This window comes from Anomalospiza imberbis, chromosome 1 (assembly GCF_031753505.1).
Source record: "Anomalospiza imberbis isolate Cuckoo-Finch-1a 21T00152 chromosome 1, ASM3175350v1, whole genome shotgun sequence".
In the NCBI taxonomy this organism is placed as follows: domain Eukaryota; kingdom Metazoa; phylum Chordata; class Aves; order Passeriformes; family Viduidae; genus Anomalospiza; species Anomalospiza imberbis.
In genome coordinates, this window is record NC_089681.1 from 24,042,182 (window position 1) to 24,066,547 (window position 24,366).

Below are 24,366 nucleotides of genomic sequence, written 5' to 3' on the forward strand. Positions count from 1 at the left end.
CTCCTTCGGTGCCATTATATTGCTCTCTCAGTTCAATGTGGTGCTGACTATATCTTATACCTCTCTATGTTGATGGATTTGCATTTCTTTCTCCACATCTGCTTTGCAGTATCAGGTTATCTTTCTGAGTCAGACTTCTCACTTCTCTGGGCCTGTTCCTGATTTTTTTCCATGTATTCCTAATGTTGGGTACATGCACCACAGCTGTGGCTGGTCAATGAAGTGCTATGAATTTTTACTGTTACAGCAAATGATATTGTGCTAGCATGTGTGAAAGGGATGGTAGGAAGCCCTTCCCTCCTTCACCCTCATTCTTATCCTCTTACTCCCTTTGCTACATCTGACAGTGCCATTCCCTCTCTGCATGTTTATAATGTACAGAGTACAAGCAGAGTAATTTTAGGCAAGGACAAATTTCTACCATATGTTCATGTCCTTCTACTCAGATAACTGCAATAAACAGGCTGTAGGAGTAACTTAATTCCAAACATCTAATGAATTTATGTTTAGGATTAGACTAAAAAATTGTACCTATGATAACTTTGTGATAATTATGATAGCATCTTGTGTAATTTCATCTGTCCAAGTCACTGGCTAGCAATCAGTCTATAATGTCATCACTGCTACCTCATTATCTTGCTTTTTTTGTTCCTGCTTCCCCCTGTAAACTTTTGATTTCTGTGGAATGCTTGCCTTATCAGGTAAAAATGGTAAGAGAGAACACTCCAAGATTGGGAAAGATTGCTTGTAGCTAATTGTACTTGTCATACTCCTGTTTTCTAATATTTTCCACTTAACTAGCTTAAATTTATTTCTTTCATTTGTACTTCTACACACTTTCTGACTTGGGATTTTCCCCCCCCTACATTGAAAATGCATAAACTTGAGCTTGCATACTGTCTTCTTTGGGCAAACTTGTGCTCACTGGATTTCCAGTAGTCAAAGCCATTAAGTTCCTTATAATTAAATGATAGTTGTTTCTGAGTGGGAGGAAGCAACAAGAAATTGTGCTACTCAGGCTGCCTGGCTAAGCTGTCTTTTAAAATTTCCTATTTCTTTTTTTAAAATGCTTTAGGATGCTTCCATGTCAATTTTAACTTCAGTTACTCAAGAACATGATAAAATGTTGTTTTCCTAAGATGTTGGTTACTTCTCCAGTTGGCTTATGAAAATAAAAAGAGACCTCTATAAAGAACACTTCTTGCATTAAAATGCATTAAATATAGCTTCTCAGTGTGTATTCCTAACAAGTAAGGTCATTAGTCTGTTTTCAATATCCAGGTCTTTAATAATTTGAGAAATCTTACTGCCTGTGTCTTAGAGTAAAAAAAAAAAAGTGCTGTTTACAGTAGTTAAAATAATGTTTGTTAGCTGTCTGTGTAATGCAGGACTAAATTTCAATTGTTCTGTGACCTCTGTTTCTGTGTTTTATCTCTGCTAAAACCAAAAGTATTCACTTTGGTGTCAACCTGTATGTAGTGATGCTTGCTGTTAAATGGCATCCAGTTTGTCTGGGTGAGGTTTTTCTCCGTACTAAATATACAGTTTCCTGAAGTTCCATTGAATGCTAACTAACAAAATATGGATTCTTCCTTGTAAAACCGACAGTTGTCCAGTGGTAAAATAGTTGAAAACCTTCTGATTCGTGTATGTGGGGAGGTGGATGAGGGTCAGAGAACCCAAGGAAAGCTTGGCCATCTGTAGGCATTGGCATTCCCCACTGTCCCTGCCTTTCTTCCATGCTATGGGATTTTCACACTGTTTTATCCTAGTGATTACACAGAATGATTTGTTGATGCACCCAAATATCTCTTCAGTATAACACCTTGTTTGACTCTGTATTACTCACACAAGAAGAATATAATATAATTTTAATGGAATACTTAATCAGCAGTTACTCCACATAATTTATGATTTCTATTTGTTCTTTAACAAAACTGCAGACTTGGAAAATGCTACTGATTTTTTTTGTGTTTTACACATGCAATTTTTATTTTTTTAAAAAGAAGTCATTGTTTCCTGGCCATTCCCGTTTGGCCCTTGATTTTCATTTATAGTTAGGCACAATAAGTAGCATAACTTGACATAAATATAATGAAAAAACAATTCCATTGGCTTACATTGCCCCACCAGATGTGGTTGACTTCTGGGTTCAGTTTAGTTAGGGCTGTTATTTTGTTTACAGTAGTCTGTGTGTCGCCATATGCTTGCTTAGCATGTTGTTGTCTATATTACTAATAATTTCTCAAAATACATGCATTTTCAAAGTTTGGAACTTTCTACATGCTTGAAATAAGTAAACCAGCTTATAAATGACTGATTTTTAATTTTTTTTAGCTTTCATTTAACAGAAGCAATCGGGCAAAATGTTTATTTAGTTTGGGGATGGGGAGAAGGGATGTTGGACTGCCTGTGGTTAGTTGCTACAATATTGTTTGTCCTGCATTGCATCAGATAAAACCTTGCAGTAAGTGTCGAGTTGTATTTGTTATTAATCACTGAATATGTCATGTGAAAGAAGTAATTTATCATAACTCAGCAGCAGTTTGCAGATAAATTTTACATAGGCCACTTGTTGATACTATTAAGAATACCATTTTGTAAAGTGAAAGCTTTTATGTGTGGTATGTAACAGAGATACAGGATTAAATCCAGTATGTTATACTGCTATTGCCATGTTCTCCATTGTAATATGGCATTTGTTTCAGGCTGTGCTGTAAGCCACCCCAAACAAAACTGAATTCTAAGCTCTGCAGGTTTCACCCAAGTAATGTTTGCATTGCTTTGCACTGTGAGGAGACTTTGGCAGTGGGTTGTACATGACAAGATGACCTTAGTAGCATTAACTGTCAGTTTGGCCAAGCTACTTTATGCTGTTACCTCCTCTCAGGCTAGAGTGTGTGTGTTCTATATATGTGTTTGTTGATGACTCATCTTTTTCCTGTGAAACAAATTGCAGGGAGAATACTCTGTTTAGCATATATTGAATTTTTATCATCTTTCCTTTGTAGTGCTCCAATTTCCCTATGCTTTTGAAAAAGTACTTGAAACTTGGCATCAAGCTGGTCTTTGGCCATTCCTATAAAACCTCACTCAAGTTTGTCTTAATTTGTAACTCATTAACAAACGCAGAAGGTGGTCATTTTCTGAACAAATTTGTTTCACTTTGGATGTAGTCCATAACAACTGATTCTTAGGAAGGCCTGTCCACTTTGAGCACATTGCACTCTTGAGGGTGGATCAGGGAGTTCTCAGCTTTGAACATGTTGAATGAAAGCAAGAAAATGTGTCCGTAGTTTTGCCAATAATGGGACAGACAAGCCTCAGTGAGGAAGCCACTTTGTTTAGTTCCAGAAGGTTGCAGGTGACAACAAGGATCTCAAGCACACATGCCCTTCTTTTGAGGCAATAAGGATTTCAGAGCTGTTGGACTGTCCAGCTGGATGGGTAATGGCCCAGCTCTTTTCCAAAAAGACCAGCAATAGCCTGGAAAATATGGGTTGTAGCTCTGTGATTCAGAGTGCTGCAGTGTGTGTGCAGAAAAGGACTGGACTAAGTTCGTTTAGGGAATTTAGCCTTTGCTGTTTGTTATAATATTTCTGCTGGATAAAATCTATTCCTTTCAGAATAACTTTTGTTATGTAACTCTATGTGCTAATTTGCTGTACTTGAGTTTTGAAAATACACAATTCCTAAGTGAACTTCTGAGATTGCAGTAAAGATGTTTTTCAGCAGTGCAGAACTTAAATCTACTTGGAGAGTTTCAGATACTTTAGCTCCGAAGATCCAGTGGGCATCTCTAAAGCTTGTTTTCAAAGGAAATAGAGATAAATTTAATCTTTTTCTAAATCTCATCCTTCTCTCATGAGTTTGCCCATGCACTTATGTTCATAGGCACATATATACCCAACGAGATACACACAGGGGCAGTTGGTAAGAAGAGCTGCATGTGCTGCAGAGGCTTTCCAGTGACACCAAGGGTCAAAGCAGTCCTTTGGGAATATCAAGTAGAACTGGGCTGCTGATGGAAAGCTGCCACATCTCCATGTCTTCTAGCGTTTCCTTATATAAGTGGTCAGCTCAGGACCAAAAATAGGCAGGGTTGACATAAAGTAGGGTCTGTTAAAGGCATCACGGATTTAAGGCTTCATCATCTTATTAATTTGCATTGGAATTTCTATGCAATTTAAGTTGTATTCAGTTTTCTTACATCCAGAGCCAAAAAAGGCAGCAAAGTAAACACCTCGTATCTCCACAGTGATGAATTTCTTCTGTTCCCGCCTTCATTTTCCCGGCTCTATTTTGCTTTCCTAGTAAGAATTACAACTAAAGCTCTAGGTTTTTGTGTTTGGAACATAAATATTACTTTTCTGCTTGGACTACTGAATGGATTACATTTATGTAAATCAAAGTTATGTAACTTGATTTGGAAAGATTACTTTTCCCCTTTCCAAATATTTCGTCAGCCACTCTGCAAGTGCATAACACATGAAAATTCTAAAAAATATGACTCATCCTTTGTGTGCCTCTTCCCAGGGTAATGTCATAAATTTTAAACAGTCCTGTTTAAATAATTTAGGACAGGAATATGTTGTGTTTCATGCTTGTGACAGTGGGCCTAAGTTTTATTGATTACTTGTATTTTAAGGACTCTTTACTACAATCCAGGAAAATCAAAGATGGCCATTAACAAACAGAAAGAGGACATTAAAAGTGTTTTTACTTCCAGTATGTGCTAAAAGAGATGTTAATATGAAGGATATGTAATCTTAATAAATCCCTTTCTGCCTGCTTGCTTTTTGTTACAGATCTAAGTCTTTGTATTTCAGAAACAGAGATTTTGTACAGTACAGAAACAGTTCTCTAATAGTTTTCTAAAAAAAAAAAAAAGACAGAAGTAATAAGAAATGCTTAAGAGAATGCCAAACCACATATTTTCAAAGTACCACATGTGGGTTTAACTGAGTTCCTTCCATTTACATTTAAACACAAAAGACAAAAGGATGAACACTTATATCTTTGCAAACAGCTTCCAAAAATGATTGCTTTTTGAGAAAGCTGCAATTAGCCTGTGATTGTGTAATAGTCTATTAACTATTTTTAAATAATGTGGGTTTTTTGTAATTTAAATATTTGGAATATTTTCATATCACATTTAATCTATAATTTATTGCAATAACATTCAATATCTACAGAACCCAAGAATAAATTTTGTTTTGGGTCTCACTTCTGCATTTATTTTTTAAAGTAAAAACCCCTTTACTTGACAAATTAATCAAAACAACTTTCAGTGTGGATGACAACATTAAGAAGTATAGTAAACAGTCGATTTGGATGGCATTTGACTGGTTCCAATGTTTTACCGAGCTGATCTGGCTCACTGCACCGAATGATGCCTGCAGCCTTTCAGAATTCTCAATGATGCTGCTTTTTCCTTTGATAATAGGACTTGCACATCTATTTCTGTAGACCTGACAGAAGCTTTCAGCTTAGTTCATTAAATTTTTACAGTGAAAGCTGGAGTCGGTTGGATTTTTAGACAGCTGAGAGGTTTAGGAGGAATAGTTTTCTGCCATGGAGCTGTAATTTTGAAAGTATGTGCTCTCCATCCTCCCTCCTCTACAGCTGATACCCTTAAGAGGTAAATGTTTCATTAAATGGCAATGAGAGAATTGTTCCTACATGTTTGAATTAAGTACATCCACCAGCTCTGTTACTGTATGAAGAAGGCTCCTATTTGAAAATAAAGGTTACCACTCAAGTGTTCAAAAATTCACAAATAACCCAACCTGAACCCAGTTTCCAGATTCCGTTGGGTATCATCATTAGGTACATGATTAAGGATTGTATTTCTGTAGGCTTCCTTGCCAGTTCACAGAATGGACTGTATCAACTCAGTGAGTCACTATTCAGTATTTTCTTTGCACCTCTTTGTTCAGTTATAGAGCTACACCTTGTTCTCAGCACATTTTTCAAACTATTTTTAATTAATTAGCCTTTTTTTTTCCTCTGGTGCTCATTGTGATAGTATCTGAGTGCCTGTGAGATGTAATTGCATTTCACAACATCCTTGTGAGACAAAAAGTTGGTGTAACCTCCACTTTCTAGAAGAAAAAGTGCAAGTTGTGGCAGAGAGAATAACACCAAAAGGCCCTACTTTTATGGATGGTGCAGACTGAATCATGGAGGACTGCATTGTCTCAGAGCTTTAGGATACTGTACAGTTAATCTTTCCCAACCACAACTTCCAGTTACACCCATGAGTGTTCCCTATTAATATAAATGAGACTGAATCACAAGTCAGGCGCTCAGACAAATGTTTATTGCTGAAAGTTGGGGTTAAATGACTTTCTTTATATCACAGAGAAACTCCAGAAGACATGCAAGTAAAGTCCATTTCTTTAAGGCATTATTCAGCTTATCTAACTACAAGATTGGACGATCTGTCCTTGCAGCCTTGTCCATCCCACACCTTTTCAATTTACAATAAAGCAGTGCAGGGATGGCAGAGGCAACAGCAGCCTTTTTTCCTACAACTTTTCCTGGCTTTCCAGCAGTTCAGCTCTCTGCACTGAATGAACAAGAGGTCCCACAGCAGTGTAGTGCAGCATGCTTTCTCTAAGGACTTTATCACAATGGATCACAATGGGGCCAGTCAGGTCACTGGAACACCTTACTTTTGACATCTTCAAACTTTGCTTGACTTCACAACCTTAGAACTATTCTCTTGATGAAGATGGGTCAGAGGGGTGGTGGGCAGGTTGGTAGCGTAGTTTTTTTATCACAAGGTTGTTAATCTTTTGGGTTTTGGAGCAAATGAACATTTCTAAACAGATTATTCCATATAATTTGATATTTTCATCTATGTAAGATGGGGTTGAAAACCTTACCTTTCCCCTTTAAAGTAATAAATCAAATTACTGCATTAAGACGTCACTGAATTCAGCGTACATCATTAATAACAAGGCATGCAGTGGTTTGCTCAGTGAGTTCTGCCCAAGTTTGATGACAGCAAAGAAATTGAAAGACCGGAAGTTTTTCGTGTTGAAGAGCAGAAGGTACTGAGGGGACTTTAGGGAAAGCGATATGATGATTCAAGCTCTAGCTCCTGCTTTGTCTATGTGGACTTCTCCACTAGAAGATATTTGTCTGATTCTGGGTCTTCTGCTGGTCCTAAACTCGGAATTGATTTGGGTTTGTCTTGCAGGGAATGATCTGTGAAATGGATCCAGTTCAGGAGCCTTGTTTCCTTCATCTCTTACATTGCACCTAAACCTTCCATTGCAGCCCTATTCACCTGTAGAGCAGCTACCAAACCTGAGTCTGCCCTGTTTACCAGGACGCTGTGTTTATGTGAGTGCCCTTCATGTCTTTGTGCAGTCAGTGCCCTTCTGTGCTCAACTGCTTGCCATTTTTTATGTGGCAATACCATGTTGTCTTTAGTTGGTTTCTTCTGTTGTCATTTTCCACTTCTGTTTTCTCTGTCATTGCCTAATCAGCTCCTGTTTTCATTTTTTCCTCCCAAGTTGTCCTGTGATTTCCCTCAGTGTTTTCCAGCTGTACATTTTCATAGTGAATCTTGCATTTTGAGGGTCAGAGGTAAGAGCCAGTAAGGTTTTTTTTTGCACCACCTCCTACTCAGAAAATTCTAACTCTCTGTCGGGTCCTTGACTCGTACACTGGACCGCAATCCCAGTCTGCCTGAGTGGTTCTCCCCAACCATCCTCCTAACATATCCCGTTGTCTTCGTACTCTTTTACTCCCTATCTGGTTTCTAGCCTTTCCCTGCATGCTCTGCTTCCAGCTCAGACTTTGAGTCTTTTACCCAGTTGCCAGTTTTCCACTGGTTCAACATCAGCCTTCCTTTCCAGCAATAGTCTTTCTTGTCAGGCTTCATCTCCAAAATTGCTTTTCCTTGCAGCTGGTCTGTGTCCCTTCTGCCATCCTTACTTGTTTGGTGCCAGGAGAGAGGAACATGGTCTGAAGGAGGGGGCCGTGGAAAAATTCCCTGCTGTAATTGTGGAAGAAACTCAACTTCGGTCTGAGCAGTGAAAGCTGTGACTACAGAGAAACCTGTTCTTGGCCTCAGTTAGATCATGTCCAGTGTGTAATCCTCAAGGAATTAAGCTGTAGATACTGTACAAACTGCATTTATTTCTAAGAGCTTTTAGCTTTCAGAAATGGAAAAAGTTTTACCTTAGCAAAAAAAAAAAAAAGTTATCTCCTCCGCAGATTTTTAGATTCTTTGCCACAGTATTGAGTTAGTAGAGCTTCTACAAGAAATAAGAGTTCATTGTGGCTAAGACTGGATTAATCTGTGATTTTTTTTATAAGCAGTGATTTTTCTTTCACTGCCAGTTTTTATGAACGTTGTGCATATGTGTGCTTAAACCGAGGCAGCTAGCATAGAAGATGTACTATGGACTCCTGAAGGCCTGGCAAAGTTATTAGCTTTGTAAAATAATATCTACTGAAAGAAATCCTCATAGTATTGCATGGTCAGGAATCTAAAGGCTGGTTTGATTGGCATTTCAGGTTATTAAGAGACTTCGAAACAGAAGTTTAAAAATATTACATTTTTTAATTATTTGCATTTTTTAAAATAATTTTACATTTAGAACAATGATGTGTTTTCCAAAGAAAATATTCCTGCTTGAAATATCAGTCTTTAGGTGCATTTGTTATCTGTGCTCATACATGCAAAATTAATTAAAAATATATTTTGCTTGGAAAGAGAGGTACAAAACACTGGGTTGTAATCAAATGACTCTGAAATGTAATCCCAACTGTCACTGATTCCTGTAGGTTTAGGGCAAGCCAGCTTGACTCTTGCTGTTTGCACACCTCCTGAGGTCTCACAGAAGTGCCATGGGAAGAGTTATCGCATTGTTTTTTCCATCTCGGAGGCACACTGATATACATTTACATGTTAGCATAGTATTAAGTTTATTATTAGACTGAAATGGCTTTGCAAGTGAAAGATAATGCTATCTGACTCATATTTCTTTAAATATTCCTGGGATATCTGAGGAGTGTGTGACATATAGATCTTCCATAGGCAACTAGACATTAAACTGCTATGTAAACGTCTGTTCTCAAAATCTTACAAATTAATTAAGGAACTTTTCGGTTGCTTCCTCTGCTCAGAAGAAAGAGATGGTGCAGGCTCCATGGAGCAGACTGATGGCACCTGAGCAGAGTCACTGCAGAGGCTACAGCAGAGCACTGGCATTGAGTTTAGGCTGTGATTCATTCCAAGTCCCAGTCTCCTTTTACTGCAGTTCAGATTTTTTGATTCGCCTCCATTTCTTAATTCCTTAGTGCTATAGAGTGCAACTTTAATCAACGTTGTCGTCTCTAAGCTGTAATTTTTGCATTGTGACAGTACTTTTTATTAAGAAGATGCAGAGCAGTTGAGGGAAAACTCACCTGTCATTTTATACATGCTTACGTCGTGGAAGTTCAGGTGTGAAGGTGATGGGTATCACAGGACCCATGGTTTAAAAATCACCCCAACCTAACAGTAGCTGCTACAAAAAGATGGGCAGCATCCCAGTCTCCTTGGTCCAAACTGCACATACCCCTTCCCTATATTGGCTGTAGTTGGTGATGGGATTCATTGAACTGGCTTTCCTGCAGCTGGTGGATGAGAAGTAGAGCTGGAGAGGGAAGCAAAGGTGAGCTCATGGGCTTTGGCAGCACCTGCAGTTGGATGGGGTTAAGCCATCCATTAAGCCACACCCAGGCCAAGGTGCCAGTGCCCGGCTCACTGGAGCATGCCCCTCACTCCTCACGGCAACGCGCTTACGGTGCTGCAGCCCACAGTGCCCTGAAAATGAACGCTGGAGTTACCTGGGGTAGTCTTTCATAATGCTGCTTCTTTCTTGCTGCATTGGGAGTAACCTAATGCACTTAATCGATGCATTTTCTCTAAATCCTGCTCATCAGAAACTGGTTGAACAGGTTTGCCATTGGAATGCTCCCGTCCCCTCTCCTGGATCCCGTCCCGATTTCTGTAAATCATCACCTTCCTGAGGCTGCTGAAACTTTTCCTCATATCAACGAGGCAATGGGTTTATATCTTGAAACTTAAGCCCTTGTTTTCTCAACCACAGAGAGAAAGCTTTATTTTTGGAAGCTTTTCAAAGCCTTGTTAGCCGTGTCTTTAAAGTTCCCGAGCCCTTCCTTTGGGAGGAGAGCCATGCCTCTTGCTACTGTTCATGGTTAAGCAAACCTCACTGCCAGGCTGGGCTTTTGGCTGCTTGGGAGAGAAATGAGTGGGCATGATTTCCTGATGTTTCTCATACCACAGGGTATGCATGGTTGCTGTTACTTATTATTTTCACTCCAAACTGATTAACAGCAGAGCTCAGAAGGTACAATTGCAGTTTGTCTTCCAGGGTCTCAGCAAATCCAGCTCTATTTCAGATAATGTCTATGGTCTCTGAGCAGCAAGGGGTTTCTGTTGAATCCACTGCTCACTGTACCTCTATATCAAACACTGAACTTAGTTCCTATGTATAACATACCATTCTCATTTCAATTCCTGAAAAGCTCATGACACTGATTTGAATATTCTGCTATTGCACTGGAATAATCTTTAAAGTTAAATAGATGTGAAGCTGAATACAGAAAAACTGATAAGATAAAAAGAAGGTTGAATGCAAGTACCTAATCAGCATTGTTGGTGAACAGGTTTAGGTTTTCTGTGCAAGGAAATTATGTGAAAGATAATTTTGAGAGGATGTAATTATTTTTACATAAAAATGTTTAATTAAAAAAACCCACCTTAGACTTTTATCTGAAAATATACTGTAGTTATTGGTAAAAGGAAGATAATTTATGTAGCATAGAAACAATTGTTATTGAATATTTCTGTAAACAGAAGTTATGGTAATTTAGAAGACAAATTGAGGGAAGAAATCTGAACATTGCAGAGGCTATGATTTTTCATTTTCTCCATAGGGACGTGGTAGTATTGCATGGAATATTGGTGCCCAGTTTGCTTCTTATTTGGGACAGGTTGCTTTGGAAACCTTTTTCAGCAAAAATCATTATAACAAAAGGCTATGAATTTCCAGCTTTGTTTCTGAATTATTGGTTTTTGAATTATTTTAAATGAAGCAGGGATAAGAAAAGTTTGAACACTTGTTATTGTCTTGAAAGTTAAGCTACTGTTGATTCAGATAATACCATCCAGGATGCCCTGAGTAAAAGAGCAATGACCATAACACAGATCTCAGGGGTCACCAAACTCATGTGGGAGGTCAGTGAAGGAGACAAAGAGGTGGTCATTTGTTTATGGATGCCCGTCCTTCAAGAAAGAAGAATAAAATTCTGCAGTGAAATCTCCAGTTCTTGCAGTAATAGTTCAAAATCTTAATATAAGGAAAGTAGTTGTTGATTAAACTAAGAGAATCAGTTTGAAAAACAAAAAGAAAACCATCTTGTATTTATCTGCTGAATCAATTGACAGTTAGAAGCTGAATATAGAATAAAATGAATCTTTTGCAAGGTACAGGTTTCCTCTCTTCCTCCCTTTCACTTCTCTAAACCTTGCCACTTGTGATTACTGAAGATCCAGTAGAGCCTTTTAACTCTTTTACAGAGCTGCATGGATTTTTTTGTTACTGTCCGGTTCATTTACCAAGATTCATCTTCAAAGAACATTTAAAAAAGGGTTACTCCGTTCCATATTCTTACCTTTCTGTGAAGTGCCAGTGTTCAGTGGCTGCTCTGTTATTCCTTGGAGATGGGGACACATCTGCTGCATGAAACTACAGATGTTGGCTAATGCACTGAAGAAACATCTACAGATGGAAAATCCTGTCTGCTTTAGGCACTGCGTCAGCATGGAGCTCTATACAGACAATACAACTTCTGGAGTGTTTTGGAAAGGAAATTAAACTAGATAAATGCAGCATTTTTCATTTAGATAATACCTTTTTAGTAAACATTAGTCTGAAAAATTGCACTCATTTTAGGCATGTAACTTAGGAGTATTTTGAAGTTTTAATATGTAGACTTGATGGAGAAGTGGTAAAGCTGCTTCTTTGTTGGACTATTACTGTGAGCAAGAATATCCTCTTGCTGCTTCTCCTTTAAATACCAGCACACTTGCAAATTTTGGAAAAGTTAGTCTGTGGCATAAGCGCATTTCTGTAACAGATTTGTATAGTTGAGTACCAGATGGAATCAAAGGAGCGAACCTATTTAAGCTTTTAACCAGCATGCAAGGGTATTTTAATGAAAATTAGTCTGATTCTCCTTTTGAAGCTGTGCATGTGCTGAAAAGGAATGCTACAGATACTCCTTTAGGTAATGCTGGCAACTTCTCTACCATTACTTGTCTCAGATTGCTAACTCTTGAAAGCATGTGTTTATTCTTAATTGATGTTATAAACAACTGCTCTCTGTTCTAATTCCGTAACCTTATTAACCTAAATATAGCATATTAATATTTACATCCATGACACTTATAACTGGGTAACTGCTGACAAATCTTAATCAATCTAAGCCTAGTAACAGTCTTTGAATTGGTGCATACTCAAGAGGTAGTCTGTTTCAAGGTTTGCACAATTAGTTATTTTTGAAGGGTGCAAAGAAAGAAGTTGAAATTATATTTTGTATTATTACAGTTATGGTTATTCTCCTACTTAATACAGATGACTTCAGCTCCAGATGTGGTTCCTGGACTCCTTTGTTCCCTTTTCTGAGCTGTGTGTTCCTGTCCTTGCTTTCAGAACATTGTCCAGCACCATCTCATGAGGACTCTGTTTTCATTTTCTCCTGTGGTCATTTCCCTTTTGCTTTTGTTTCAGCCTTTGCTTTTATTCTTTTCCCATTCTTATCATCTTGTATATATGTCAAATTAGGTCACTTACTAATGCAACAAGTAATCTGATTTCCCAGAAAGTACATACTTTCTGAACAATGTAATGTTGTTTTGTTTTTCTTTTTTTTTTTTCAGGATTAGTCCTTATGTGGTGTTCTGTCTCAATCCAAACTTACCATAAGAATAGGAAATATACCACTTTGTTTATGTAAGACAAAATGTATAGATTGTCCTTGATTTTTTTTAAATGCAAAAGACTGTACACTTTATCAGGAGAAGCTGAGATGTTCTTTGTTATTTTATTTCCCTTCTAGATGCACTGTATTTGCCAACATCAGGGACTGCAAAGGAAGAAGCAGCTCAGGAAGCACCTGACTGCCTTGTGAAATATTTCAGTGTCGTTTGGTGTAAGGCATCAAAGAAAAAGCACAAGAAGTGGGAAGGCGATGCTATTCTTATTACAAAAGGAAAGTCAGTAATATTGAAAGATATGGAAGGCAAAGACATTGGCAGAGGTACTGTAGAATTGCATACTTGCTCAAAGGAACACCTGGCAGAAAATCACTGTGCTTTGAATTAACAGAGACCCAGCTCTTGAGATATTTTAGTTCTTCATACTGGTGTTGACCACAGGATGAAAAAGCAATGGAGATTTTGGGTTAGCTTTCGGTTTGTCTTTTTTCTCAGGGTAGGGGGAAGACTGCTAGACAGCTTTATGTTTATTACATATAAGGCAGATGCATGGGGGAGGCTGGAGCAGGCTGAATAACATAATTCACAGAAACACCAAATGCTAGTCCAAAGAGAGAATCTGGAAACCAATAGCTGTAATAATTCAGCAGAAATGCTAAATGAGAGATGAGTAGTTGATTTTGGTTGCTCACATAATGCAGAAGTGAAGGAGTTAAAATTTGGGAAAAGATACAGGTAAGTTGCTTGTAGATATTCCAGTCAGCAGTAGGGCAATCAGGAATCTCTGAGGTTGGATCTTTAATTTTCAGCCAGTCAAACAGCTAAAAATATTACCTTTGTTGGAAAGACAGGCAAACAGCAACATTTTCCAGCCCAGCCAAAGTCAACTGTGTAGCAATTTTTAGTCTTGTAGTTTTAGCAGCAGCTGCTGCTGTAAGACATAGTTTGGGTTGATATCAGAGTTAAAAATAAGACTTGCAAACCATAGGCTGCCATCAACTTGAAGCAGTAATTTTTTACTGAAAGCAAAGCAAGAATTAACTTTGCTAATGGAGCCAAAGATATTCTGTAAGGGAGTAGGATTGGACAATGTTTCTGCAAAGCATAATTTGATTTATTTGAGGTCAGAGATGGCTTCTCTGCTCTTTTATTACAATCATGACATTGTGATCTCATGACATTGTGAGCCTTGTTAGGACCAGGCAGTTTTGATTTGCAAATCAGTCTATGACTTAGAAGTTAATTTGAATTTATTTATAGCAAGGCAATATATGTACAGACTTGCTTGTTTTTGAAGAAGGCAGAGTGAAAGAGAGTAATGCCTGGAATGCATCAGCCACCACCCTGTTGTTCTTGTGTTTTTTCAAGTCCTGTCTTCTTGAATTAGCAGCAAACACAATAGAAAAATGAACATTGTGATTTTCTCTTAAAACTTAACCTAAAAAAAACTTAAAAGTTTTTTTACCATGTTTGATGGTGTCAGAGAGCACAATACCAATGTCATTAGTGCTAACTTGCCTATTCAGAGTTGCTTTCAATTCATATTGATTCTAAGAAAATAATAAATTGACCAATTTAAGCAGTATGAGTCTTAAACTTCTGCAATTATTTAACTCACTGAGTGAGAAGGAAAGGTCCAGCAGTGGTGCTTGCCTCCAAAATTGTATATAACACTGGGAAGTTTATAGTGAATGTGTATGAGCTCTTGGGACGATTATTTTTAAATGGGAAGAAAAAGGCGAAGGAAGAATTTTTCTTTTTTTTCTTAGGCTTACCGGGGCAGGATCAAGGATGGCACAAGGGAGCCTAAAATCAGCACAGCTTATAGCTCATTTTTGAGGCAGCAGAACATCTTACTGTTCTCCTCTGCAATGTCCTAATTCCTTAATAATGCATTGCAAAGAATTTAGGACGTGCTCTCTTGTAAATTGCTGTATGCTACAGAAAAGGTTATTTCTGGCAGCTGCATAAACAGTTGAGCTTTGTAGTTTTGATTTTTGCCTTCTCAGTTTCCATTTACCCTTAAAGCCCATCCTGTCTTAGAATTAGACTCTTCTGACCAGAATCTGCACAGGGATACACCTGTGTTCAGTATGTTCAGCGTGAAGCTACGTAGAGGTAATAACAGAAAACAAAAATGCAGAGCAATGGAGATCATAAATGCCCTCCCTAAGCATCCTATTTAGGAAGACACATGTATTCTTTTGTGTTCAGGCATCTTCAGCTCTTTCCTGAAAGCAAGTGTTCCTTCAAGAGCCAAACAAGATTCACTGTGTGCTTTCTGAATACTTTCAGAGGAGAGGAGGAAAAGTATCGCCCTTTCCCTCTTGGCCAGACTGTTTTTCAGCACTTGCTTACACTCTTAGAGTGTGAAACACCTCAGTGATTTTTTTCCTCTTAAAGGAATTCAAATGCAGACCTTCACTTTCCAATCTTTCACATTCCTAGAAGCAGGACTTGAGCTTTGCAAACAGCTTCCAGGAGTCTTTATATATGGTGTTTGTTGGATAGATGTGCCTTGGGAGGCCTTGTTTCTTTCTTCACAGCTGAGTGATTTAACTGCTGGTCTACACAGTCATGCCTTTTTTTTGGTCTGTTTTTGTTTTTGTTTTTGGTTTTTGTTTTTTTTTTTTGGTGGGGGGGAGGGGTTGGTGTTTTGTTTGTTTTTTGGGGGGTTTTGTTGTTTAGTTTTTTGGGGGTTGTTTTTGTTTGGCCTCATTAAGAATCCAAGCCTGTTTATCCAAATTTACACAAATTCAACAATTGAGGTAAAGAATTCTGAAACAGAGATGTGGCTTTGACCTGAGTTAAGAAAATAAATTATATGTCCTCTGTTTCTTATGTGAGAGCTTCAACTAGTAGAAAGCTATTTAAAAGAAGGAACCCCCACTCTTTCCTATGCTTCAAACCCATGTTGTCTTAAAAGGAAGTGGCAGCTGTAGCTGTATTTTGTAGTGAGACAAGCTGTAGCTGTATTTTGTAATTGTATTTGTAGCTGCAGTGAGAATGCCCACCTGACCAAGCCCAACAACTATTGAACTTACTCATAAATCTTGGCAATACTCAGAGCCTGTTCCAGAGCATATGTAGAAGTGAAGATTTCAGATGCATCTGAATCTTGAAGTTTGAAAAAACTAATGCAGAATTATTTTAGAAGTGGACTATACTGTTTAGATCAGTAGCAAGAGGGGTTTGGAGACTTCTTTTGAGGGCATGAAAGAAAGGGAAAAGGACCTAGGATGGTTATTAAGGCACACTGCTGGATTTTACCATATGGGGCTACTTTTTAAAATATCTCTTGAACAGTTGCTTCACATTCAGTAGACTTGGTTGGTGATGAGGATGACTGAGTTTTTGCTCATATACTCTGCTACCTAATTCTCATTATAAGAACTCACATGTCACTCTGTTAAGGAGGGAAAGGCTTTATGTGTAACAATTAAATGTTTCAGAATGAGTTACTTTTTCACAGTTTTTCCTCCCTGCAGATGAGTTCTGGTGTTAAGGAAGTAGTACTTGCTGTGTTGTCCTAATGATTTCATTTTTATGTTCTTTTAGGTACTGGATATAAAGCTAAAGAGCTAGACAGCCTTGATGAAGGTCAAACACTGATGGTTGGCGGAAAAGAAATTGAAGTGATGGGTGTAATTTCAGCAGATGATTTCAGCAGTGGCAGGTGTTTTCAGGCTGGAATAGGGACTCTTGACACAGATGCAGCTGCATTATCTCAAACAAATGCAAAACCATTCTGTAAACCATTCAAAAATGTCTGTCAACCTAGTCCTAAAGAGAATACACTCAGAGATTCTCAAAGCTGCAAACCTCGCCATGATCCAAATGCTACAAGTAAGATTGAAAATTTTAAGTTTCTTAACATCCTCTGATTCTCAAAAAATATTGAACGTGTAACCAAAATTTTCATGTTCCTCAATGTATTACTGAAGTATTTTTGACATGCAGTACTAGTATCTAACCATGCTAAGATTTGGTCATGTGTGTTTCTAACAAGTAAAATACTCTGCACTGCATAAAGTTTTTCATAGTTGTTACAGATGGCTATGGAAACACATTAGAGTAGTTTCTAAGAGGTTTGCCAAGGAAAATGAGTTTACTGATCATTGAAACAGTCTGACATATACTAGAAGTTCTAGATGAGTTCCAGCTTCCCACAGGGGTCAGTGAAATACAGCCATAACGTGGCAGCACAGTAATTGCAATGGAGGATCAGTAATAGAAAAGTTGTGCCACTTTGAGAGAACTGCTTCTGTCAATGCCTGAATGCCTGATCCTTCACAGCCAGTGAGTGTAACTAAAACTCAACCAGATATGTTTTGGAATAAGTGTTTAGTTTTATAGTGCTAGAAGTAGTATGTGCTGAAGAGCCATGAGAGTTCACATATTGTATAGGAACAGGCTGGTTAAGCAGTTGTGTAAGTGGTGTTGATTATCTAAGCAGAACTATTCTTTTGTTTACAAAACATATAGGAGCTGTATTTTGCTGGTAGCTCTATCTTTCAGATGGAAGATAAAAATGAACATAAAAAAATGTTGCTAAGCAGAGCAATGCTTATTTAAAAAAACACAACTTTTTTTCTACATTCTTACTAAAATACCTCCATCCGAGTTCTTACATCATATCCTGATACTGTGGGACTTTTTGAAGCTGTTACCTGGCTGCTATGTAAATAAATGCTGAAATCTTAGTCAAGTGATAATTATAAAAGAGCATCCTTATTAACACCAGCTTCTGTTCTTAATTTAACTTGATTACATTTTGTCTAAGGATGATGGCAAGATGATGCTGCATCATTTTCAGCATTCTAACTGAAAATCTGAACAAAAAAAGCCAATATATTCAGCACGTAATTTAACAACTTTGCTAGTTGTTAATTTGCTTAGTTTGTTAAAAAGTTACTTTTTATTCTAGTTGTTTTCTGTTTCTTCTGGTGAATTTGAATACCTTATATCATATTTTGGGAGCTCTCAACACATCAGTAGGTTGGTCTCTCTCAGTCTTTAGGTTGGCTTACACAGGAGAATCCCATTATTTAATGCCTGATTGCATAGCCTCTTGCAGATGTTACTGAGATACTTTACAAGACCAGGACCTTGATACTGGAACAGTCAGAGGTTTTCACTTCATCATGATGTCTATGATTGTAGTTGATTAAAATGCAGCTTCTACAGAATGGAAAGCCAGCAGAACAGAGCACAGTGACAAAGATGTAGAGCTACATCTTCCACATACAATTTTTAAGCTTTTAGTCCGGCGTTTATCCAAACCATGTTTCTTCCTCATTTTCATCCAAATTTTTGTCAGAAAAGTTATCTTTTTGTCACCACTGGCTCTTAAATATATACACATGCAATTTGATTTAATCCATCATAACTCAGCCCTTTGTCAGTAGGAAACAAAATCTCCCTGACTGGTGTACCCCTTCAACCAACCTATTCCCATAAATAAATTATCAGTATAGATCTACTCTAGTGACATAAAAATACCAGAAGCCATAAATTGCTTTCTCATTCTGTCCTCTGACAATACAATTTCCCAATGAAGGTGTGTAGCAGCAGCAGAAGCTACCCAAGTATGGACATTGTGTAGTAAAATTACCATGTTTGTAAACAGATTCTGGCAAGCAAAACTGTTATTCAGATGTTGCTCAACACTTCATTCTCTCTTTGCCTCTGTATGTCTTCAAAGTCGTCAACTCCTTTTATTCATGCACTGTGGTAGTCTTTGTCAGCTCACACTCAATCCTTCCTTATTTTTCTTTAGCAAATCATTGGCTTTTATCTTTGTTTCTTGGGGAGAGAAGTCTTTCTGGGCTACTGCAAGAATAACCCCTTGAAATGTAGTATTTAGATTTTATGTAGGTCATTGTTTATCGATTTTTCTTTGACTTTCAATTCAGAAGTATTTTGGAGCTTCTTCTAATTTAACTCTATGAATTCAAAGTCATCAAGCAACTTTTGTTGGGTAGGCAGTTTCTCCTCATCTGGAAAAAACCCTCATATTTCTCAGTTTATCACCTTTACCTTTGAGAAAAATACAAACTATTTGGAAAACCTCTTTAAAAGAATGATTTTATGTAGAAGGCAATCTAGGTACTTATAAATGCATTTTCAGTCTGAGAATGGTCAATATATTAAACAGTATTTTTAACAGTAATTAGATCATTGACTTTAATAGGTTTTGCTATCCGAGTAAAAGTAATGCTTTTGTGTAATACTTGATTATGCTTTGAACTTGAAGATTCTCTGGTTATGCCACGACCAAATGCAAGTCATCAGTGGATGTTCAATAAGGCTGGTTTACCTGTGGTGGATGTAGTTGTAGATCCTTACATTGCAAATAATCTCCGCCCACATCAGAAGGAAGGAATTATATTTCTATATGAATGTGTAATGGGAATGAGGTAAGGTAATAATTATCCTTTTGGCTTTTAATACCTATAATATTTTCCTGACCGTGTTTGAAATGTGACATCTTGGGAAGTGTTGAGCAATTGTTCTGTTAATTAATATTAGTAATTTTCTCCCAAAAGCGGCTGCATAAGTTTTTTCTGACCTAAATGTAGCATCACACATGCCATCATTTTGCCAGATGTCACGAGAAGCTAGTGCACCAAAAGGCCTGTCATTTCTACATACCAAATTTTGTAAACACAGATATAATCAAAGCCATGCTGAAAAACACTGCTTTCTGGGATTCATATTTCATATAATTCAAAATTATTAATGTAATTTATAATTCTGGCATTTAGAATAAAAAAGATGTTATTTCAACCTGATAAAAAAATAAAGCATTGTTTTCAAAAGTATTATCCTAAGTCATAGATTCCTTAAGGTATTGGATAATTCTAGTTCTAAAAGCAGATGACTAATGAGTTACTGTAGAAAATGAGAATTTTCATTTCAAGATCTTCTAGTTAACTGCATAAAAACCTGCAGGAGACATAATACGTATAAATAGGTTCTTTATACTTCAGAAAACAAGCACAGAAGCAAATCCCTAAAGCAGTTGTGGATAGTTATAGACATGTCTGTTAAAATGATCCCAGCGCCTCTTTGCCTCTTACAGAGTTAGTGGCAGGTTTGGAGCTATTCTGGCTGATGAGATGGGCTTGGGAAAAACCCTGCAGTGCATTGCACTTGTCTGGACTCTTCTGCGTCAAGGGCCCTATGGATGCAAACCTGTACTAAAGCGAGCACTGATAGTCACCCCTGGGAGTCTGGTGAAAAACTGGAAAAAAGAATTTCAGAAATGGCTGGGAAGTGAAAGGATCAAAGTCTTTACAGTTGATCAGGTAAGATTTATTTCTAAAAGGGGAATAGGTCATTATTGGCTCAGAATATAGGTTATATGGGTTTTTTTCCTTTTCCTTTTTTTTTTTTTTCAACTGGAGACCAAGCCTAGTAATTCTCTATTAATATTTATTTGTAATACTTTATTTCTTCTTCAAATAGTTGTCCTTATGGGTATTTTGCTGTCAGTCACCAGGTCATAACATCATAACCCAAGCTCACATGTATCATATGTCTCTCTCACCTTTCTTCTGGTTTCACCGGTGACATTGTAAAAGGCGACATGCTCCTCCCTGTGCCTCTTCAGTTTAAGGAGTTTTCTGTTATGTATCAAGTTGCACACATTCCCTGCTTTACATACCAAAGTATCTAGCTTGTGCTCTGTTTCTGTGGTTGATGCTTTTGTTCTGTACTGAAAACTTCTAATTTGTTTTGGCTGCCTATTTTGGGGTACTTCAGAAAGATATTCCATTTACTGTCACAGTCAAGAGTTAGATCTCTGTCGGGATGATTTAAAGTCTCAAGAGTTACCAAGCCTAGAGTCTCAGTGTTAGGTAATGAGACTATCTCCTGTCTCTAGAAGAATGCAGACAAGTACAAATCTCATTAAGAAGCAGGATGATGCTGAACCCTGTCCCCTCCTGTAGTGAAGCTGTTCCTGCTGGTATTAACATCCACAAGTTCCAGGGAAGTGGAGACCTTGTAGTACCTCCATTGGTGCTTGCAACAAAGATAGAGATATTTATCTTCCAAAATTATTTTTAATATAATAATTTTATACAGGTAGACTGATGAAACAAATACTACTTCATTCTAAAGTTTATCCAATTCTTACACCAACCAGATTTGCCTTTAGTTTCTTGCATTATCCCTTTTGGAAGAATTAATATTTCAGATGAAACAGAAATTTTCATGGGACATTTACTTCTTGGTAGACTGTACAAAATTTTGTAACAATATTTCTTTAAATTTGACTCATTATTGCCAAACTCTTGAAGCTGTTGATCTTCCACTGAAGACAATGCATAGGTAATAGGTGCATTTTGCATCATTTGCTTTCTTAGTAACGTGTTTCAGGTTGTGGAAAGGAAGCAAATCGACTTGTCAGGAGCTGTAATATAATATAATATAATATAGGTTGGGATGGGAGATATGAAATTTCCTAAAAAAATGGATACAAGGCAAAATATAATATGGCAACATTTTAGCCTAAAGGGCTAGTTAGAGATAATTAAACGTTTTCTTGCAGTTTTTATGAATAATGTTGTGAGGAGAAAGGCTGAATTTGATGACAGTTACTATGCCCCAAAATGACAGTAGCTTTCATTTTCTTTAAATTTAAATAACCTTAAAACTGTTACTCATCTTATTGGACCTATTTAACTGAGGACACTCAGCAGCTTTAACAGCTGTGTTCCCAAATACCACAGAATACACTGTCATGCAAAAAGAAGACACAATATGACTTGCCTGGGGTATAATGAGGTATTTCAAAATAATTTACTGTCTGTCTTCTCTGGAAAAACAGCAATTACCATACTGTTATTTCTCCAGTATAACTTAAAAGAAAGAGCTTGTCTCAAGCATTTTCTTCTGTTCTTGTCTATAAAGAATACCTTCAAAGAACTGGTAGACTTTTTAAAATGTTTTCCTCACTTTCACACTGAAATGCCACAAACTGATCCTAACCCTTCAATAACAGACTTTTAAAAACACTAGGATATTATCTGCTTTTAAAATGTGATTACAGTTTAATTATGTTAATATGCAAATGCCATGTAGAGAACATTGCTTTTAAAATGCAGGCATCCCCACTAAGGTTGCTTTTAGGTCTTGTTAATTCCTATTACAAGCATTTGTGATGTGTTTGAGAGACTAATTCCTTTATCTGTCTGCAGAGTATTACTTCTTACTGGAGTTGTTTTAATTTGGTTTTTAAGTCAAAATATCTGGAAAAATAATTAATTGCAGGTCTACATTGCTTTATGAGTCAGCATTTTTGAATTTACACTTTACCAGCTACATTGGATTTGAACTAGTGCAAAGAAAGGTCTGTTCAAAGAGGAAGTCTGGGACATTTTGGACCTCTAATACTGATTGATAATTGCTCCATATGTGGCTCCAGGCAACTCACTTAAATCTGTCAAGTCACTTTGGATAATTGTTAAAATGGAGGCTATAATATAGACATATCTTGCAGCCAGTTAAGAGTATTAATTAATTACTTGAAATTAGTTTGTCAATTTATTTTAATTTTTCATCCCTCATCCACTGCTCTTGTTACATACAGTAGTAAATACATTATATTTGACTGCTGGAGACTTGTAAGGGACTCTCCTGCTTTGGTTTTTTTTTTTTTTTAAGGAGTACAAACTCTCCTGCACACTTGATATTTTTCTAGGGCAGGGATGTTGGTGGCTGTTCCCCAGTGCCTCAGCACTTTCCCCATTGCTGCTCACAGCCTGAAAGTGTACAAAAAGGAAATGGTTTTTGAACCCTGGGCATCTTCTGATGCTTGACCATGCCAGGAGAAGTTCAGAGAGGCATTGCCTCTGTCTTCCAGGCTGCAATGTGGAGCCTGTATACTGGGCTGGGACAACATTGGGTCTTCCCTACAGGGCTCCTCTGTATCTCTGTTCCTGTGGTGGGAAATTTTCTGCTCCTGTTTTGAAAATGGCATTAAAAATACAACAAGAAAACAGGCAGTTAGCTGTAGTCCTGGAAACAACTGGAAAGCTCAAGTCCAGTCCCAAACACCTGGAGAAATGGGTGCATGTCCTTGTTTCCTGGTCCTTACTACTTCTTGCTTCCTCTGATGTGCTGGGTTTCACAGTGAGCAGCACGTGGGGGAGTGATCTGCTGCACGGTACTTTGTGAGATTAATGTGCTGGATTCATCCCATGGATTCATCTGAATCACCTGCTAGGAGGCTCTAAACCTTGTGATAATTAAGTTGTGCTCCTTTTACAATGTATTACACCATCTGGCTTCAGACTTAGTTGTCTGTGTTTGGTAACTGATCTTGTTTGGAAATAAAAATACCTACTAAGGCACTGATTTGCTTTCACAATTAAAGAGGTTGCAGCTTGTCAGCTGCACCCATAGCCTGCTTAGTTAGTGAACACTGGTAAGACATAGGAAGAAGCATTCAGGAAATTAGCATCTGGTGCCAAGTAGAAAGGTAAGGGACATGCCCACAGTAGATTTTTCCAATTTTATGCATAATTGCAAGACAGGTAGACAATCCTAGTACATTTACATGTCTGCACAGAAATATAGCTGTTTCTAGGAAACCTTTTTGGAGGAAGCTCTCTGTGCCATTACAGTAGCTATTTAGTGTGTGCATTTCTTTCAATAGACTGGAAAATTCTTGGTGTCTTTTGAAGGAAAAGGGCTTGAAGGATATATAAGAGAGGAGATGATTGCAGTAATTTTCTGACCAGTAATACAGGGATTAGAAATCTACCAGTAGACAGACATGTTTCCTGGGGCTGGTTATGGACTCTTATTTTCTGAGTCCCAGGGTGACCTTACCTGTTGGCCAACCCATCAATGTTAAGGGTTAGTAACAAAGTTAATTACAGAATAATCATGAAATATCCTGTTGAAAGGGACCTCAAGAATCCTGCAGTCCAGCCTTTCTTGGCAAAAGCACCATCTGGACAAGCATCCTGTCCAGCCAAATCTCCTCCACCAGTCCCCTGGGGAGATTATTCCAATGGTTGGTGATTCTCATTGTGAAACATTTTCCTCATGTGCAACTGTAACTTCCTCAGGAGTAACCTTGTACCCATTATCCCTTGTCTTTTTCATGTGATTTCTTGTAAAAAGGGAGTCTCCATCTTCACTTTAAAAAGTGGAACATGGTGATAAGGTCTTCCATAAGCCTTCTTTTCTCAAGGCTGAACAAACCCAGTTCTCTCAGCCTTTTCCCTTCTGACAGGCTTCCCAGTCTGTGGCTCTTCTCTGGACCTTCTCCAGCCTGTCCACATCTTTTCTGCACAGCAGGGACCAAAACTGAGCACAGTATT

The 24,366-nt window shown here is 37.7% G+C and overlaps 1 protein-coding gene across 3 annotated transcripts in view; it reads left to right on the plus strand.

The window, feature by feature from the left end:
- RAD54B (RAD54 homolog B) overlaps positions 1 to 24,366 on the plus strand; it is a 63,681-nt gene that overhangs the window by 25,737 nt on the left and 13,578 nt on the right. For 2 of the 3 annotated variants that reach the window (XM_068184800.1, XM_068184809.1), the window contains exons 4-7: positions 13,150 to 13,350; positions 16,586 to 16,873; positions 19,284 to 19,446; positions 20,112 to 20,337. In XM_068184800.1, the coding sequence (XP_068040901.1) occupies positions 13,150 to 13,350; positions 16,586 to 16,873; positions 19,284 to 19,446; positions 20,112 to 20,337 (878 nt within the window). The remainder of the gene's footprint in view (positions 1 to 13,149; positions 13,351 to 16,585; positions 16,874 to 19,283; positions 19,447 to 20,111; positions 20,338 to 24,366) is intronic. The other variant, XM_068184815.1, reaches the window with a different exon arrangement.